Genomic DNA, 14109 nt, shown 5'->3' on the forward strand with positions numbered 1-14109 from the left:
AATTCTCTACGTGAACGAGATCTCGCTGCACTACAGTGGAAGATTTTTGGAGAGATACTTAAATACTTTGAAGAAGGAGTTATTAAACACTGCTCACATCTGCAGGATATTGGAAGTGTATTTACTATTATGTCACTCTTATGACAGATGTCATAAGACTGTCATGATGAATTGCAAAATACTGTATACACTCAGTAGCCACTTTATTAGGTACACCTGCTTGCTAATGCTAATATCTAATCAGCCAGTCATGTGACCACAACTCAATGCATGCAGACATGGTCAAGAGGTTCAGTTGTTGTTCAGATTAAATGTGCAAATGGGGGAAGAAATGTGATCTAAGTCACTTTGACCGTGGAATGATTGTTGGTGCCAGACAGGATGATCTTAGAAACTGCTGATCTCCTGGGATTTTCACACACAAGTCTCTAGAGTTGACAGAGAATCGTACGAAAAGCAAAAAAACCATCCCGTGAGCAGCAGTGCCTTGTTAGTGAGAGAGGTCAGAGGAGAATGGCTAGACAGGAAGTTGACAGTAACTCAACTAACCATACGTTACAACAGTGGTGTGCAGAAGAGCATCTCTGAATGCACAACATGTCGAAGCTTGATGTGGATGGGCTACAGCAGCAGGAGACCACAAACATTCACTCAGGGGTCATTTTGTCAGGTATAAGAAGTATCTAATAAAATGGAAACCGAGTGTATATTCACAGAATGTGGATGCCGCCGGCAGTGTCAGAATTTATTGTTCACCTCTAATTACTCTGGAAAGAAAGAGACAGTTAAGAATACAGTGTTTAATCTGGAGCCATGCACAGGACAGACCAGGTCAGGAGGGCTTTGGTGAGCCTGGTGGAAATTTGCTACGTGGATTATTGAACATAGAACATCACAGCGTGGCCAAGTGGTTAAGGCATCGGTCTAGTGATCTGAAGGTCGTGAGTTCGAGCCTCAGCTGAGGCAGCGTGTTGTGTCCTTGAGCAAGGCACTTAATCACACATTGCTCTGCGACGACACCGGTGCCAAGCTGTATGGGTCCTAATGCCCTTCCCTTGGACAACATCGGTGGCATGGAGAGGGGAGACTTGCAACATGGGCAACTGCCGGTCTTCCATACAACCTTGCCCAAGCCTGCGCCCTGGAAACCTTCCAAGGCGCAAATCCATGGTCTCACGAGACTAACGGATGCCTATATAAAATAAAACATCACAGCACAGGCCCTTCGGTCCACAATGCTGTGCTGACCCTTTAATCTACTCCACGGCCAGTCGAACCTTCCCGTGTCCCTCCATTTTTTAATATTTTATTGATTTAGACATACAGCACGGTAACGGGTCCTTGCGGCCCAGTGAGCCCAATGGCACTCGTGTGACCAATTAACCTACTAACTGTGCGCCTCTGGAATGCGGGAGGAAACTGGAGCCTCCATGGGAATCTCACGCAGTCACAGAGGGAATGTAAAAACTTACAGGCAGTGGCAGAATTGAACCTAGGGTCGTTGGCGCTGTAATAGCATTACGCAACCACGCCACGTTTTTTTTATCCCTGTGCCTACCTAAGGATCTATTAAAATCTCTAATGTCCCCAGCAGTGCACTTCCATCACTTCCCACTCCCTATGTTAAAAAAAACACTACCTCTGACATCTCCCTTAAACTTTCCCCAACTCGCCTTCACACGATTTATTTATTTATTGAGCTACAACACAAAGTAGGCCCTCTGTGGCCCCCCGATTGAACACTAGTCCGGTCACAAGGCAATTTACAGTGACCAATTAACCAACCAGCTGGTACGTCCTTGGACTGCGAGAGGAAACCCACGCGGTCACGGAGAGAACGTTCCTGGCAGCGGCGGTGGGAATTGAACCTGGGTTGCTGGTACTGTAAAGCGCTGTGCTAGCCACGACCCAACATGCTGATCATTGTGCCCCCTCATACTAACAACTGGCGCCCTGGGGAAAAAGCACTCTCTGTCGGGTCTATATAATTAGAAATGCCTAATAATGGAGATTTACCAGGATGCTGCCTGGTTTAGAAAGTATGCATTATGATCAGAGATTAAGGGAGCTCGGGCTTTACTCTTTGGAGAGAAGGAGGATGAGAGGAGACATGATAGAGGTGTACAAGATAATAAGAGGAATAGATAGAGTGGATAGCCAGCGCCTCTTCCCCAGGGCACCACTACTCAATACAAGGGGACATGGCTTTAAGGTAAGGGGTGGGAAGTTCAAGGGGGATATTAGAGGAAGGTTTTTCATTCAGAGAGTGGTTGGTGCATGGAATGCACTGCCTGAGTCAGTGGTGGAGGCAGATACACTAGTGAAGTTTAAGAGACTATTAGACAGGTATATGGAGGAATTTAAGGTGGGGGTTTATATGGGACGCAGGGTTTGAGGGTTGGCACAACATTGTGGGCCGAAGGGTCTGTACTGTGCTGTACTATTCTATGTTTTATGTTCTGTCTAATCCAGGCAGCATCCTGATAACTCTTCCTGACACCCCCTCTAAACTTTCTACATCCTCCCAATAGTGAGGTGACCTGAACTGGACACAATACTCAAACAATGTCTGAAGGGGGCGGAAGGAGTACAGCACAGAAACAGGCCCTTCAGCCCATCTAGTCCACGCCAAAACCATTTAAAATGCCTACTCCCAGCCCATACACCCTGCCATCCGTGTATCTATCTTACGTGCTGAAATCGAGCTGATATTCACCACTTGCGCTGGCAGCTCGTTCCTCTCTCTGCCGACCCTCTGAGTGAAGAAGTTTCCCCTCACCTTCCCCTTAAACTTCTCGGCTTTCACTCTTAAACCATTGAGTGGGAAGATGAGAGCCAGCATCGGATTGAGAGGGGCCTGATTCAGGAACATGTGCATGTAGAGAAGTGCAATGTTATGTCATTCTGTGTTTCACACAGTCAGTGATTACACAACGCCGGGAGACAGACGGAGCGTTCCCTTTAAGGTACTGAGCCAAAGCTGCCGATAATATTGTTGCAGTGTGTCAGTAGCCGTTCACGGGGGGCCACCCCCTGTGCACGCCCTGAAGCAGTGTCATCGGAACCGAGCAGACCAGTCCTCGGCGTGAGTTTGACAAGTACCTTTGTCTGACAGTTCCTCAGTCCCCGAGACTGCCTACACTTCATTCATCGTAAAGCACCGCTGCCGAGGCTGAGAGTAACTTCCTGACTGCCCCGCAGTAGACGAATAGGAATGAGCCAAACCGTGAGTACTACATAAAGGACCGTAACAAGTTGTCGCTTTCGGTTTCACAGGCTGCTCTCCTCGGCTGGTGTCCTCCACTCTCGAGTTCCTCTCCCTCGGCGTCTTCAGCTGCTGGGGCCCGTCAGGCAGCGGGGTGATCCGTTCAGAGGCTGCCCCCAGACTCGGTAGGTTTGCGGGCGGGCGGCGCCTCCTCACGCGATGTCGCTGGCCTCTTTGTACGCAAAAGGGATCGGCTGCACTTGTCGCAGGGACATGCGTCGTTGGCGTCAAAGACTAACGCGGTCGGAGGGTGTCCTGGTGTCGGCTCCCCCAGTGCCCTGTGATCCATAAGACGCAGGAGCAGAAATTGGCCATTCAGCCCATCAAGTCTGCTCCGCCATTCCATCATGGCAGACTTGTCAGGGACATGGATAGGGTAAATGCAAGCCTGCTGAGGTCGGGTGGGACTACTAGAGGTCATGGGTTAAGGGTGAAAGGTGAAAAGTTTAAGGGGAACATGAGGAGAAACTTCTTCATTCAGAGGGTTGTGGGGGTGTGGACCCCGAGTTGCCAGTACAAGTGGTGCATGTGAGCGCGATTTCAAAGTTTTAGAGAAGTTTGCATAGCTACGTGGATAGATTGCCATGGGTCAGGTGCAGGTTGATGGGACTGGGCAGTTTAGATTGTTCGGCACAGCCCGAATAGGCCAAAGGGCTTGTCACTGTCCTGTACTTTTCTGTGATTCTATGACACTGTCCCTCTCAACCCCATTCTCCTGTCTTCTCCCAATAAAACTTTGACAGTGGCTCAAGCACTGTGGCTTTAAAGCAATAAGCTAGCCAGTATGCTATTGTGTTGCCTATTCTACACTGCGGGCAGTATGGTGCCACACAGCACAGCAGGAGCTGATAACACTGTCCTGATGCTACATCAGATATTGACACGAGATTCTGCAGGTGCTGGAAGTCCACAGCAACACAGCCAACATGTTGGAGGAACTCAGTAGATCGGGGAGCACCTATGGAGAGGGAAAAGCAGATGATGTTCCGGGCCGAGATCCTTCTTCGGGACTGGAAAGGAAGCAGGAAGAGGCCGGAATAAGCATGTATGGGGAGGGGCAGGAGTACAAGCTGATATCTGTTAGGTGAGACCAAGTGAGGTGGTTGGTAGGTACGTGTGGGGGGGGGGGTGATGGATTAAGAAGCTGGGAGGTGATTGGTGGAAGAACTAAAGGGCTGAAGAAGGAGAAATCTGATAGGAGAGGAGAGTGGACCATGGGAGAAATGGAGGAGGAGGGCCACCAGAGGGCATTGATAGGCATGTGAGGAGAAGCGAAGGGATGCGAGGGGAACCAGAATGTGGAGTGCACCACCAGGTTCAGGAACAGTTACTACCCCTCAGCTCTCAGAGGTTAGAGAAACCGATGCTCATGCCATCAAGTTGGAAGCTACCCAGATGGAAGTTGAGGTGTTCATCCTCCAACCAGAGAGTGGCCTCATCATGGCAGGGAGGAATCCATGGACCTAAATGCCGGAATGGGAATGGGAAGTAGAATTAAAATGAGTAGCCACCAGGAAATCCTGAGATTGATGGAGTGAAGGTGCTCGACGAGGTGGTCCGCCGATCTGGGTTCAGCCTCACCGATTAGGGAAGGCCGCAGAGTAGACAAACCTGACGGACACACAGGTGAAGTGTGGCCTCACCTGGTTGCTTCACTTTATGAGAATTGTCCTTGTACCGCACAGCGCTCACTGTGTAACGAGCCGATAACTCTGCTGGTTTTCTGTGACGTTCATGCCGCTGAAGCAGTCCCCTCTGTTTGTTTTGCAGATACCGTAGATGAGCACCAACAGAACTGTGAACCTGAAAATAATCATCATTGGCTCTATGGAGTGAGTAGCAAGTTATCTTTTCTTACCTACTTCCCTGTGGAGGTATTCCAGGAAAATCTGGGGAAGGCCGTGACAAGGAGAAGGGGATTGGGGGGTGGGTGGGTATTGCATAAACGAAAAAGCAATTTTAAGACAACATCATGGGAAGATGAATGCAGCAACAGTTAATTGGTAAAATGTCCAAGCACAAAAATCAGTCTTGTGATTGACACAGAGTTAACATACAGTTTACATTCAGTGGCTACTTCATTGAGTAAATCTGTACACCTACTCATTGATGGAAATATCTAATCAGCCAATCATATGGCAGCAACTCAATATATAAAAGCATGCAGGCACGGTCAAGAGGTTCAGTTGTTGCTTAGACCAAACCTCAGAACAGGGAAGAAATCGAACCGACTTTGACCATGGAATAATTGTTGGTGCCAGACGGGGTGGTTTGAGTATCTCAGAAACTGCTGATACCCTGGGATTTCCATGCACAACAGTCTCTAGAGTTTACACAGAATGGTGCAAGAAACAAAAGCATCCAGTGAGCAGCATTTTTGAATGCAGAAGTGCCATGTTAATGAGGGAGGTCAAAGGAGGTTGGTCAGATTGGTTCAAGTTTACAGGAAGGTGACAATAACTCAAATAGCCACACGTTACTGCAATAGTGTGCAGAAGAGCATCTCTGAATGCACAACACATTGAAGTGGCCGTGGACAGCTCCAATGCCATATTCAAGGTTACTGACAACACCACTGTCATAGTCCGAATCAAAGATGTGACATATCAGCACAGAGGAGGGAGATTGAAAATCTGGCTGAGTGCTGTCATAACAACAACCTCTCACTTAACGTCGGCAAGACCGAGGAACTGGTTATTGATTTCAGAAAGAGGAAACTGAAGGTCCAAGAGCCAGTCCTCGTCAGAGGACCAGAGGTGGAGAGGGTCAACAAATTCCTCAGTGCTATTATTTCTGAGGATCTGTCCTGGGCCCAGACCATAAGCACAGTTATGAGGAAAGCACAACAGTGCCTCTAATTCCTTAGGAGTTTGTAGAGATTCAGCATGACATCTAAAACTTTGACAAACTTTTATCGATGTGGTGGAGAGGATATTGACTGTCTGTATGACAGCCTGGTATGGAAACACCATTGCCCTTGAATGGAAAAGCCTACAAAAAGTGATGGATACAGCCCAGTCGATCACAGGTAAAGTCCTCACAACCATTAAGCACATCTAGATGGAGCGTTGATGTAGGAAAGCAGCATCCATCATTGGGGACCCCCACTGCCTAGCTCATGCTCTGTTCTCACACCTGCCTTCAGGAAGAGGGTACGGGAGCCTCAGGGCTAACACCACCAGGCTCAGGAACAGTTGTTAACCCTCAACTCTCAGGCTATTGAACCGAAGGGGATAACTTCGCTCAACTTCACCTGCCCCATCTCTGAAATGTTCCACAACCTATGGACTCACTTTCAAGCACTCTTCATCTTGTGTTCTCAATATTTGTTGTTTATTTATTTATTATCATAATTATTATTATCTCTTTCTTTTTGTATTTGCAGCTTGTTGTATTTTGTGCACACTGGTTGAATAGCCAGTTGGTGCAGTCTTTCATAGATTCTATTCTGGTTATTACTTTTTTATGGACTTATCGAGTTTATATAGGCATCCGTTAGTCTCGTAAGACCATGGATTTGCGCCTTGGAAGGCTTCCAGGGCGCAGGCCTGGGCAGGTTGTATGGAAGACCGGCAGTTGCCCATGCTGCAAGTCTCCCCTCTCCACGCCACCGATGTTGTCCAAGGGAAGGGCATTAGGACCCGTACAGCTTGGCACCGGTGTCGTCGCAGAGCAATGTGTGGTTAAGTGCCTTGCTCAAGGACACAACACACTTCCTCGGCTGGGGCTCGAACTAGTGACCTTCAGATCACTAGACTGACGCCTTAACCACTTGGCCACACCAAGTATTGAGTATGCCCACAAGAAAAAGGTGGTACGGTAGCACAGCACTTCACAGTACAGACAACCCAGGTTCAATTCCCACCACTAACTGTAAAGAGTTTGTTCATTCTCCCTGTGCTCCACAGTCCAAAGGCGTACTGATCGGTAGGTTAATTGATCATTGTAAATTGTCCCATGATTAGGCTGGGATTAAAGTGAGGGATTGCTGGATGCATGGCTCGGAGTGCTGGTAGGGCCTATTCCGGGCTGTATCTCAGTAACATAAGGGTTGTATATGGTCAATTTGTGAAATTTGTTGCCACAGGCTGCTGTGGAGGCCGGGTTATTGGGTGTATTTAAGGCAGAGATTGATAGGATAGGCTACAGCAGCAGAAGACCTCAAAAGTACGCTCTGTGGCTGTTTGATTAGGTACAGGAGGTACTTAATAAAGTGGCCACTGAGTATACATCCTCAGTCTTACAGTTTGTCTTAATCTAGCCATTTCACTGTGTCTCTGCTCATTACAATTCAAGTCGTAGGTTCATAGAATGGAAACAGGCCTTCAGCCCAACTCATCCATACTGACCAATGTGCCTTCTCCAGCTAGTCCCATTTGCCTGCATTTGAGCCATATCCCTCAAAATTTTCCCTCTCCGTGTACCCGTCCAATTACCTTTTAAATGTTGGCAGCGTACCCTTCTCAATCACTTCCTCTGGCGGCTCTCTTGTGGGGTGGGTAAACCCAAGATTAAGATTAGTCACTCGAATGTGGAGAGATGCAGTGGAATGCACCGTTTTTGTGTCAATAACCAGCACAGTCTCAGGACGTGCTGGGAGGCAGCCCACAAGTGTCAGCAGGCTTCTAGCACCAACATAGCATGCCCACAGCTTACTAACTCTAACCCGTACAGTTTTGGATTCTGAATCTGAATGCGGAATGCGGGGTGCATCTGGGGCACCCAGGGGTCACGGGGAGAACGGACAAACTCCGGACACGGACACTGAAATGTGTAACGTGTTGCGCTATCGTGAATACAACTGTGTCAAACCAGGCAATTCTGCTTTGTGCCTTGGAAAAGTGCGGACAGAGCGCTGACCTCCATGTAACCACGTGGTGGTGGTCATGTAACGGAAAATGTTAATCAGTGGAGAAACACGGAGCGAGTTTAGACAGGTTATTCAGTATTCTGCTGGTGTTATTTATCAAAGTTGCCAAGTCAGTTCTAACTCAGCATGCAAACCAAAAGTTTTTTTTAAAGAATCTGAATATCCCAATTTTGCCAAACAAATTATACGAAACCAAATACATTATGTGCCGTGACGCATGACGTGGGCGATCAGGGTCTTTCAGCTGTCTTTAATCTGAGAAGTTGTAATAAACTCTTCGAAACTTTTGCCTGCCCATCCCTTAATGTAACCCATGAATGTCACCGCGACCTTTTTCCCGTAACTGCAGAATGTTCGACCTTCTTTTTCCTTAGTAGACACCCCAGAAATTCCAGCTGCCGTTTCCTGATTGATGATATCAGCTCTCCTTATTCCGCATTTTCACACTTTCCCATTTGTTCCTCTGCCCTTCCACGAGATTATTCTCAAAAACCACATTTCTGCAGCTTCGAGTCTTCCCTCACTTTGCTTTGATATTGCCCCTCATTCGCTTCCGTGTGTTAGTGTGGAATGTGGTAATAACAACACTGTTATTACCCATAGAAATGATGTTATTCTTTAGTATTTTGCTGCAACGTGCATTTAACAATCCCGATCCTCCTTCTAATTTCAAAATCTGCCTAACTGAGAAATGTCATCCTGCCCCCTAAGTACAAATAAGAACAAAAAAAGGGGGAATATTTAAAATAGATGAATGAGGCAGCGAACAGGGGAACTACATTAGGCAAAGCTGCCACCTGCAGGCCAATCTTAGTAGTACACACTGGGGAGCGTGGAATCGAACATTGCGTGTGGTGTTCCGGAGTTCCAGCATCGACTGGATCTCTTGTGTCTATGATTTGTTGCTCCTCTGCGAAGTCTCTTCGTGGACTGCCTACCCTGAAGAAGTTTAGATCTTCTCTTTGACGGGAGCTCAGTGAAACCCTTTCTCACTGCCCCACCTCTGTAATTTCTGCTGCTCTCTGGCGCTATCTCCCTCCCTGCCTTCTTCCCCCCTTCCTTCCCAGGGTCTCGGCTTAAAACATTGACTGTTTATTCATTTCCATAGGTGCTGCCTGACCTCCAGCATTTTGTGTGTGAGATGATGGAACTGGCAGACTGGAAAGCGTTGTTCAAGTACAGATAGAAAGCCGCTTTGCTGAGCCTCTGTGCTGGGTCCCCCTGCTGTCTGGAGTTCCCGTTTGCTATTCCCCTCCCCATTCAAAGTCAAAATCGAGTTTATTGTCATAGGCACAAGTACATGTGTGAGGTGCAGCGGTTAGTGTGACGTCGTTGCAGCTTTTGGGGCATTGGAGGTCAGAGTTCAATTTCGACAGTCGGTAAGGAGTTTTTGTGTGAAAAGTAGGATTAAAAAAGGTCTAGAGAAGAAGTGGCAGGAGGATTGGAAAAATGAATTAAGGGGCAGGCATTATTTTCTAGTCACCCACTAGTTAAAAAGGTCTCAGACTGTTACCTTTTAAGTCGTAGAGATATGGTGAATTTTACAAGACTTAGGTTGGGGCATTGTGAGCTAAACTACTATTTAAAGATAATAGAAACATAGAAACATAGAAAATAGGTGCAGGAGTAGGCCATTCGGCCCATCAAACCTGCACCGCCATTCAGTATGATCATGGCTGATCATCCAACTCAGAACCCTGTACCTGCCTTCTCTCCATACCCCCTGATCCCTTTAGCCACAAGGGCCATATCTAACTCCCTCTTAAATATAGCCAATGAACCGGCCTCAACTGTTTCCTGTGGCAGAGAATTCCAAAGATTCACCACTCTCTGTGTGAAGAAGTTTTTCCTCATCTCGGTCCTAAAAGGCTTCCCCTCTATCCTCAAACCGTGGATATAGGAAAGCATCCTACTGGATTGTGTGACTGTGGTAGTCCAGAGACAGTCCAGCATGATTTGCTGAGCTGTAATCGATACAAAATTGAAAGAAGCATGTTGTTCAAGAGGCTATCTGCTTAAATTTATTTTGGTTTTCTATTCAGTCTTTGTTTGGCCATCAAGAGAATCAACATCTGATTGAAGAGTCTATTATTCAGTTTATATGTGAGACTAGGTTGTATTCAAGAATTTGAGTTCCTTGAAGTTCTATAATTAATTATACATCCTGCGGAGGGCTGTAATACGCCTAGATGCGTCTAAACAGCTGGAAACAGAAGAGGATGAAGAGTCTGTGTGTCCTTCTGGTGGAATGCATGGGATTCCCCCCGGATGCTCTGGTTCCTTCCACAGTCCAAAGGCGTACCACTTGCTAGGCTAGTTGGTCTTTGTAAATTGTCCCATGTTTGAATTGGGTTCGGGTTAGATTGTGGGATTGCAGGATGGCACGGCTCGAAGGGCTGGTAGGCCCTATTCTGTGCAGTATCTCGATCAATCAATAAATAGATGTGTGCAGTACGTATGCACAGGCGCAATGAAACACTTACTTACTTGCAGCAGGATCAAAGGCACGGAGCATCAGATACACAACATTCACAAGAAAATACACAAATTAACAAGTAACACACAACTTCTGTAAGAAAGAAAACAACTAGAACTAGGTCCATTTTAGTGCAGAGTGATCGAAGTGGTCATGGTGCTGCTAAACAGTAGTGATTAGGGTGGTTCTGGTTGGGTTGAGAAACGAACAGTTGAAGGGAGGTAGCTGTTCTTGGACCTGGCGGTGTGAGACTGCAGGCTTCTGTACCTTCTGCCTCGTGGTAGTTGAGCGAAGATGGTGTGGCCCAGACGGTGGGGGCAGCATGGCAGTGCAGCAGTTTGATGCGATGCTTTACGGTGGCAGTGATATGGGTTTAATTCCCACTGCTGACTGTAAGGAGTTGTATGTTCTCGCCGCGACCCCGTGGGTTTGTTCCGGGTGCTCCGGTTACTTCCTGTGTTGCATGTTTGTTCACTTCCCTGGGGCTGAAAGGCTTATTGCTGAACTCAGCTCTCTAGTGTAGCTGCATGACCTTCCCAAAGGGTTTCTCTTAGTGATCGAGCGCAGAGTGGGCTCTTCAAGCTACACCACCCCAGCAACCCCCAAGAAACACGATTAAACCTCGCCTAATCAACAGAACAATTTACAATAACCAATTAACCCAGCTGGTATCTCTTTAGACTGTGAGAGGAAACCTACACATTCCCGGGGAGGGGGGGAGAGGAGGTCGCACAGAGACTTTTTACAGAATAGCACCGTACTTGAACCCTGAAACACCCTGGGCTGTAATAGGGTCACACTCCCGTGGTTGCCTGTCATTTGGTAGAAACTAGTATAAATATCACAGACATTGGGGATTGTTAGGAATGACAAGAAGACTGACAGGGTGTGCAGAAAGAAGAACTAGAGTTCATTCCTCAACACGAGGAATCCTGCAGATGCTGGAAATTCAAGCAACACACATCAAAGTTGCTGGTGGAACGCAGCAGGCCAGGCAGCATCTCTAGGAAGGGGTACAGTCGACGTTTCTGGCCGAGACCCTTCGTCAGGACTAACTGAAGGAAGAGCTAGTAAGAGATTTGAAAGTGGGAGGGGAGGGGGAGATCCGAAATGATAGGAGAAAACAGGAGGGGGAGGGATGGAGCCAAGAGCTGGACAGGTGATCATTCCTCAACCTTTGGTTTCTGCGACGGACGATGTGTTCGTCTGAAACTTGCTGGTGTGTTCTTCTAATTTGTAAGAATTGTACCTGTGTTTGGAAATCGTTTGTCGTTTGTAAATCTTTTGTAATTTGGAAATTTCCTATAAATTAGAAATCCCCGGTGTGTGTTAAATGTCTGTTAAGAAATATGTGTCTAAATTTATGTGTATCATTAAAAATAAAATAAATTGTGCTTAAAACTGCTTTGATAGCTGCAGGTATCTCCTCGTTTGTGGGGGGAGGGGATCTGTCACTCACGCAGAAGGTATTGGCAGCTAGACCGCACCGCAGCAGTTAGACAGGGAAGTAAGCCTTGAAAAGTAGGTGGATACGGTATAACTCCATGTAGTGAGGGTATCTATATGTATCATCATCATTATGTGCTGTGTCTATGACATCATCATTACACACCATGAATATGTCATCATTATGTACCGTGTCTATGACATTATCATTACACACCGTCTATGACATTATCATTACGCACTGTCTATGACATCATCATTACACACAGTGTCTATGACATCATCATTACGTACCGTGTCTATGACGTAGGCGATCATGGTCTTTGACAATGATTGTTCTTGGCAAATGTTTCTACAAACATGATCTGCCATTGTCTTCTTCTGGGCAGTCTCTTTACAAGACCGGTGACCCCAGCCATTATCAATACTCTTCAGAGATTGTCTGCCTGGCTTCAATGGTCACATAACCAGGACTTGAGATATGCACCAGCTACTCACATGACCATCCATCACCTGCGCCCATGGGTTCACGTGATCTTGATTGGGGGTGGGGTGGGCTAAGCAGGTGCTACACCTTGCCCAAGGGTGACCTGCGGGCTAGCGGAGGGAAAGAGTGCCTTACACCTCCTTTGGTAGAGACGTATCTCCACCCCGCCTTCCAGTCTATATGTATAGGGCTTAAAATCTTCGTCTGAATTTAGGGCTTTGCAGACAGGGAACCCAATACCATCACACTCCCACATTCTGAAAACTAGGGTTAGTAAGTGGTGGGTAAGCTACATTGGCGCCAATAGGGTTGCAAGTAAAGATGAGATTGTTTTGACATTATGCAAAGTTCCAAAGACCCTCTATATCCGTGAAAGGTCTGTATAAAAGTGGCTCACTTTCATATTCCCTCCGCGATGCTGCCTGACCTGCTGAATAGCTCAGAAGTTTCTTATTTTGACTCCAGATTACCGCATCTGTGGTAATCAGTGCATTTGTAGAGAAATTATTTAAATTCACCAACTGAACCCAATGCATAACCAGTGCTCTGTTGCACACTGAGCAAGATTCTACCACCTCCTAAACTTTCAGTCAAACAGAGACAGAAAAGTTTAGAGCAGGGGCTGCCAAACTGCAGTCCACGGACCCTTTTCTTAATGGTATTGGTCCATGGTATGAAAAAGATTGGGAACCCCTGGTTTAGAAGGATATGAGCCAAATGGGACTATAGTAAATGACATCTCGGTCAGAATGGACAGGTTGGGCCAAAGGGCCTGTTTCTGTGCTGTATAACAATCACAATGCAATTTCACATCACCTATTATAAAGGCAAACCAACCAATGCTCCCCTGGTAGAGGTTGGATGCTGCCAAGAGTCCATTCAGGAGAGAGGCCATTCAACACAGCTCATCATACTGACCAGGGTGTCTTCTCGAGCTAGTCCTGTTTGACTGCTTTTGGCCCAAAGCCCTCCAAATTTGCCTATCCATGTAGCCGATCAAATGTTTTCTTTAGATTCTGTTATGTATCTGCCTCAGCAGCTTGTTCCATGTACCCAGAGCCCTCAGCCCTCTGTGAACCTTTGAATCTTCCCTCTCACCTTAAAGCTGTGGATGTGCTCTACCCTGACAAAAAGACTGTGATCATTCCACCTTATCTATACCCCTCATGATTTTATAAACATCTATAAGTCTGTTTGGGCATATTCTGGGGTTGTATAGCAAATGCTATTTGCAACAGCAGCTAGTCTTCAGACCGGAATATGGATTGTATATTGAATTTAAAATGCAGCTCTGACCATTGGCCTTCCTGGAGCTGCGGACTGGCTTTGATTGCAAACCAGGGAACACCCATTCACTTGAGATGTCTGCATATGCATGAATGCAGCTGCATTGTCAGTGGGGATTAACATTAATCTTGGGTGTCTGGAGTGTTGCTGCAAAGGTGGATGTTTGAAAATTATATGTAATCCAAAGGAAGCCTTGTAGATACATTGTAAGGATAGAATTGTCCTGCTGTTACCTTTGATCTGTACCATATAAAAATGTCATGTAATATTGGATCAGG

General features: G+C 46.7%; 1 protein-coding gene across 2 annotated transcripts in view; it reads left to right on the top strand.

Moving 5' to 3' along the window:
* Positions 1 to 1926: 1926 nt before the first annotated feature.
* LOC134355414 (ras-related protein Rab-7b-like) overlaps positions 1927 to 14109 on the top strand; it is a 53113-nt gene continuing 40930 nt past the window's right edge. The window contains exons 1-2 of one of the 2 annotated variants that reach the window (XM_063065261.1): positions 1927 to 3226; positions 5036 to 5097. In XM_063065261.1, the coding sequence (XP_062921331.1) occupies positions 5045 to 5097 (53 nt within the window). In that variant the 5' untranslated portion in view covers positions 1927 to 3226; positions 5036 to 5044. The other variant, XM_063065262.1, reaches the window with a different exon arrangement.

Source organism: Mobula hypostoma, chromosome 13, assembly GCF_963921235.1.
Source record: "Mobula hypostoma chromosome 13, sMobHyp1.1, whole genome shotgun sequence".
In the NCBI taxonomy this organism is placed as follows: Eukaryota; Metazoa; Chordata; class Chondrichthyes; order Myliobatiformes; family Myliobatidae; genus Mobula; species Mobula hypostoma.